Genomic DNA, 6,338 nt, shown 5'->3' on the forward strand with positions numbered 1-6,338 from the left:
AATGTTGCCCTAACCCACGCCCACTACACATTGCCTAAGATATGTTATTATGTATATTATTAAGGGCATGTTTGGGATTGAGTTTGAAAAATGCTTATTGACTTATTGATGTTTTCAAGAAGCCAATAAGTTAATATGTGTTTGACAATCAAAAAAAATCTTTTTATTTTAGCTTTATGAGAGATTTTAAAAGGAAGCTTTTCAAAAGTCTAAAATCCGGGCTTTTCAAAATGGTTTTTTGAAAAAGTCAATAAGCATTTTTCAAACTCAATACCAAACAATCTTTAAATTTAACCTTTTTGTTTTAATTTTTTAACCACCCGTGTATTATATGGTATTTATCCTATATTATTTATAGCAATTACACACAAATATTTATATCTTTCGGCAAAATTTCGTAACCGTTAATCCGATTCTTGTTATTCTAATTCTTGTTTAAATCACATATTCTCCCGTAAAGTTAACGCAAAGTATAATTCTGCCCATTATATTAACAACAGTAGAATCTATTTATTTAATTTAAAACAAATGAAATGATAACACCGATACTCCAACTCCAACTCCAACTCCAACTCCAACTCCTCCTATAAATAATACCCCTTAAACTGAACATCTTCATCTTCATCTTCTCTTGACACGCAAGAAAAGAAAAGAAAAGAAAAGAAAGAAAGAATGGCAAACAACAACTACAAGCAGTTCAGATGCCAACCACGCCTCCCCAAATTCGCCATCCCTAAATCCTACGATCTCAAACTCACGCCAGATCTCACCGCCTGCAAATTCTCCGGCACCGTCGACATCCGCCTTGATATCGTCGCCGATACCAAATTCATCGTCCTCAATTCCGCCGACCTTCAAATTGATTCCAAATCCGTCCGCTTTCAATCCGCTTTAAAGGTATTATTATTATTATTAGTCTGTTAGTGGTATGAATAATGATAATAATAATAATAATAATTGATGATTTTTAGGGATTTGAGGCTGTGAACGTTGAGTTCTTGGTGGAAGATGAGGTTTTGGTGTTGGAGTTTGCTGAGAATTTGCCCCATGGTGCTGGCGCTCTGTTTATTAGGTTTGATGGCACCTTGAATGATCAAATGAAAGGATTTTACAGAAGGTAATTGTTTTATCTCTTAGGTTTGATGAGTGTTATATATTTTTGGGTGAATGATTAAGTAATATGGGACATATTTCTTTTTTTTTTGTCTATTTCACTGTTCACTTTGATTGATTCTTTATTTGTCTGTTTCTTTGATGTATTAGTGAATTGCCACTCTTTAATCCTGTACAATAATAAATTGTTTATGGGGATTAAGTTCTAGCTTTTATATTTTTGAGTTGAAGTTAGTTTCTGCATAGGCTACTTGTACCTTATGCATAGACTTACATAAAACTTCTTTGGCTGTACTGTAGCTTTTTTCTTTTAATTGAACAATTTGTTTTAGCCTCTTAACCTTTGGTTATTAAAAGTTAAGTAGTTCAAATATTATCGAGTTTTAAGCTTTTTTTAGTAACAAAGGCCTTGCGCATTGGTTTTTTGAAATAAAAAGCACTGGAGCACATCACACATTTTAAAACCAAGACTGAGTTTAATTTTACACTTTTGTAGTACATATGAACATAATGGGGAGAAGAAGAACATGGCAGTAACTCAATTTGAACCAGCTGATGCCAGAAGGTGCTTTCCTTGCTGGGATGAACCTGCATGTAAGGTATAACTAATATCTTTCTGTATGTGATTCCTACATTTTATATTACTTTCGTTATAAATTGTAATAAATCCTTTACTACTTTGTGCACTTTCTTAGGCTACATTTAAGATCACACTTGAGGTGCCTTCAGATTTAGTAGCTCTTTCAAACATGCCTGTTGTTGACGAGAAAGTTAATGGCAACTTGAAGACTGTTAGCTACCAGGAATCACCAATCATGTCTACTTACTTAGTTGCTGCTGTTGTTGGTTTGTTTGATTATGTTGAAGACCATACTCCTGATGGTACAACACAGTAGTTATATTAAAATTATTAATGTTATGACTTATAATATAATTTGCTAACCCGATTGGTGACCTGCCTGCAGGAATTAAAGTGAGGGTTTATACCCAAGTTGGTAAAGCAAATCAAGGAAAGTTTGCACTAGATGTTGCTGTTAAAACCCTTGGGCTGTACAAAGAGTATGTTCTGTTAACTTTTGTTACTGCACTGTTATTGTTGATGATTATCTAATATTTATTAATTTATGAATTTGCAGCTATTTTGCAACACCTTATACACTACCCAAACTGGACATGATTGCAATTCCTGATTTTGCTGCTGGTGCAATGGAGAATTATGGTTTAGTTACATACCGAGAAACAGCTCTACTTTATGATGAAAAGCACTCTGCAGCTGCAAACAAGCAGAGGGTAATTTTGTAATTTCATGTTCAGGACCTCATTTCTGTTAATATCAACTGAACTGACTGATGTAGTTGATCAACGAACTATTCAGGTGGCAACTGTTGTAGCTCATGAACTTGCACATCAATGGTTTGGAAATCTTGTAACTATGGAGTGGTGGACACATTTGTGGTTGAATGAGGGATTTGCCACTTGGGTAATCTATATTCAAATCTATCATTTTATAATGCACGTTTTAATTCTGTCAATACTTGATTGTAAAATGAAATCAGGTGAGCTATTTAGCTGCTGATGGGTTGTTCCCAGAATGGAAAATATGGACTCAGTTTCTTGATGAAAGTACTGAAGGTCTTCGCCTTGATGGGCTTTCAGAATCACACCCTATTGAGGTATCATTTCTTGCTATACCTTTTCATTAATTTGGTAAATAGTTAACTACAATTGACACCCGCGCGTTGCGGCGGCGAGTGTAAAACCGTTATTTACACATTCACTTCACTTGAAAACATGAAATCACCATCATCACCACCACCGCCTTCACCCAACATCCCCTTTTCCGTGGCGAGTAACTTTCGTGAACCAGTATAAAAACCCTCGCGTTGAGGTAGGGGTGTAAACCGTGCTAAGTATCACCAATGCCACACCACCATCATTGACCACCGACTTTGGAAAGGCTCGTATAAAATAGAAATAAATAAAAGAAACTAAACATAGAAAACGAAACTAAGCTAAAGTAAAACCGAACGAAAAGTAGACATAAAACCGGTGAAACAAGCACGCGAAACACAGAAAACAATAATTAAATTAATCTTGGACCCGCGGGTTAAGGCAGAGCCGTTAAATGGGAAAAATATGTGTAAAAATTTGTTGGACCACACATCCACGTTGCAACGTTTTAACTCGCAAAATTTTGACCAAAATGTAAAACGAATAATTTGTAAAAGATGAAAAGTATATGGAGCAAAGTTGAAGGTGAAAATGTGTTAAGTTTAAATTGTAAAAGATATAAAAGTATGAGGGTTAAAAGGTAAAAAGTTTAAGGAAAAAGAAAAGAAACTAAAATTAAGTACAATGACCTAAACCTAAGTTACAACTATGTATGCAATCTTGAGTTGCTAATTGTATATATATATATATAGGGTAAGAATCCTAAGAGAACCCTTTGGAAATTGAGAACTTTGAGAACCATTTTGAGCCACAAAAAAAACCTCTAAAAAAATATTTAAAAAAATTATAAAACAAAAAAAAAACAAAAAATTTTAAAAAGTAAAAAAACCAAAATTCTTATATTTTATTCCGGTTTCATTAAAAAAAACTTCGTATTGTACACATGTGTATTGTTTCATTTAATCTCTAGTTACGTAATGTACACATATGCACATTATCATTTACCTTAAATTGTACATGTGTATAAAAAAGCATGTATGTACATATATGTACGTATTATACATATGTGTATAATTTAGCTAAACTGAGACGTTTTTTTTTTCTTTTTTTTTTAATGAAACCGGGATGATAAATAAGATTTTTGGTTTTTATACTTTTTCATTTTTGCGTTTTTTATGGTTTATGATTTTTTTTTTTAAATTTTTGGGTTTTTTGTGGTCTAGAATGGTTCTCAAAGTTCTCAATTTCAAAATAGTTCTCACATGATCCTGATCCTATATATATATATATTCCTATATATATATATATATATATATATATATATATATGTAATATGTAATATGCATACATATGCATGATCTGTTTAACTTATAACCCAGGTGGACATTAATCACGCGAGTGAAATAGATGAAATTTTTGATGCAATAAGTTACCGTAAGGGTGCTTCTGTCATTCGAATGCTGCAGAGCTATCTTGGTGCTGAAGTTTTTCAGGTTTGTTTTCATTAATTTGACTTATTTACTTAATTCTGAAACATACTTTGTTTATTTAACTATTTGGGGTCTTTGTCACTAGCGAGCACTTGCTAAATATATAAAGAAGCATGCTTGTTCAAATGCAAAGACCGAGGACTTGTGGGCCGTCCTTGAGGAAGAATCCAAAGAGCCTGTAAATAAACTCATGCATTCGTGGACAAAACAGAAAGGTTATCCAGTTGTTTCTGTTAGTGTCAAAGATAGCAAATTGGTGTTTGAACAGGTTTCTATTCACTCCTCCTTGGATTTTCTATTTTAGTGTACTTTTAATTCTATTTAGTGTACTTTTGTATAAGTAGATGTGGCTTATATGGGCAGGTTAGGTAAAAGGTTGAAACAGTTTGGTTGATTGGAAACACTTATTTTCCAAATAAAAAACAAACAATTTTTTTAATAGATAGTGAAAAGTATGAATACAATGATATAATATTTAAGTGTCTTTCGACCCATCTTATCTTTTCTATTGTAGCTAAACTATTAAGTTTTGACCATTTAACTCGCAACATAGGGGCGTGCAGGGGTCGGTTTTGGGCTCAAACTGAACCAAAAACCGAAAATTCTGGTTTTGAAAATGGTTTTGTTGGGGTTTGGTTCGGTTTAGTTTTTTTAGTCTTATCTTTGGGCTTGAAACTTTTTGGCAAACAAAAATGAATAATTGATTGTTATACATTTGGGCCTAATACTTGGGTTATAATCTTGGTTTTAAATTGCATGATGTTCTCCGATGCGTTGGTCCGAAAATCTGATGTGCAACGCAAGCACATTACATATTCGATGATCTCTTAAGAAAATGCTAAGATTCCAACACATGTGTGAACATTCTGCACATTCTTATTGTAAATTCACAGTTTTTCTCTTCTAATTTATGTTGCGCGCATCATAGTGCATTATGCGAAGCGCATCGTAGCGCATTTAGTGAATTATAAGCACATCATGTAAAGTTGTAAACGCATCGCGATATTGCATCAAGTGCAGCGATGCCCTCTTTACATCGCATCAGGTGCATCACGCATTATGCGCGCATTTTAAAACCGAGGTTATACTATTTATTAAATTTTTATAGATTACTTAACATTCAAATTAAAAAAAGAAAATCCATAAGTTCTGTTTGGTGTGCTTTTAAGGTTTTAGTTACATGCAAAATCATAAGCAAACCGACAATTTGGTTTTTACAAAAACACAAACCAAACGATTGATTTTGGTTTGGGTTCGGTTATTTCGATTCGATTTTTTTGGTTACGGGTCAGATTTTTTCCAGTTTCATGCACACCCCTACTCGTAAGAGGCAAAACATAACTGATGAACCATCGTCATTATTTGGTGGATTTATAATATTTGTATGCGGTGGCAGAAACAATTCTTGTCGAGCGGGTCGTCTGGAGAAGGTCAATGGGTCGTACCCATAACACTATGCATTGGGTCATATGAAGCAAAGAAGAGCTTCTTACTGGATAAAAGATCACAAACTATTGACATTGACGAACCATCATCATTATCAAGTTGGATAAAGATTAATATTGACCAAGCTGGGTTTTACAGAGTCAAATATGATGACAACTTGTCAGTTAACCTTAGACACGCAATAGAAAATAAGCGTTTGTCAGCAATGGATCGATATGGGATTCTAGATGATTCATTCGCGTTGTCAATGGCTGGTCAACTGCCCGTGTCTTCTTTGCTTACATTGATGAGTGATTATAGAGAAGAACCAGAATATACAGTTTTATCCAACTTGATAAGCGTATTGATTCCTACCCTTTTGATACACTTTTTGTTTTTCTTTTCGTTTTCCTTTTTTTTTTAAATTTTTTTTGCTTTTGATTTTGGTACCACAGGTTAGCGCTAAGGTTGCAAGAATAGTGGCGGATGCTGATATCACATTAGTTGACAACATTAAGCTGTTTCTCATCAACCTTTTCCAATATTCTGCAGAGTCAGTTTTCCTATTCCTCCAAATTAGTATACACTTTCTGCAGTTAAAACAGTTGGGGCATTCTTATTTCTACCTACGTTCCTATA

At 33.8% G+C, this 6,338-nt stretch overlaps 1 protein-coding gene across 1 annotated transcript; it reads left to right on the forward strand.

Moving 5' to 3' along the window:
- Window positions 1–664: 664 nt before the first annotated feature.
- Window positions 665–6,294, forward strand: LOC143598458 (aminopeptidase M1-like; the record flags this gene model as incomplete). Its single annotated transcript, XM_077076666.1, has 12 exons — window positions 665–897; window positions 972–1,117; window positions 1,610–1,712; window positions 1,809–1,995; window positions 2,079–2,172; window positions 2,250–2,403; window positions 2,489–2,593; window positions 2,670–2,786; window positions 4,164–4,277; window positions 4,360–4,542; window positions 5,671–6,060; window positions 6,155–6,294. Coding segments are annotated over exons 1-12 (1,958 nt in total), but the record flags the coding sequence as incomplete, so codon positions are not given.
- Window positions 6,295–6,338: the final 44 nt, after the last annotated feature.

This window comes from Bidens hawaiensis, unplaced genomic scaffold (genome assembly GCF_021521415.1).
Source record: "Bidens hawaiensis isolate Kalapana, Puna unplaced genomic scaffold, B.hawaiensis_p1.1 tig00050328_1, whole genome shotgun sequence".
Lineage (NCBI taxonomy): Eukaryota > Viridiplantae > Streptophyta > Magnoliopsida > Asterales > Asteraceae > Bidens > Bidens hawaiensis.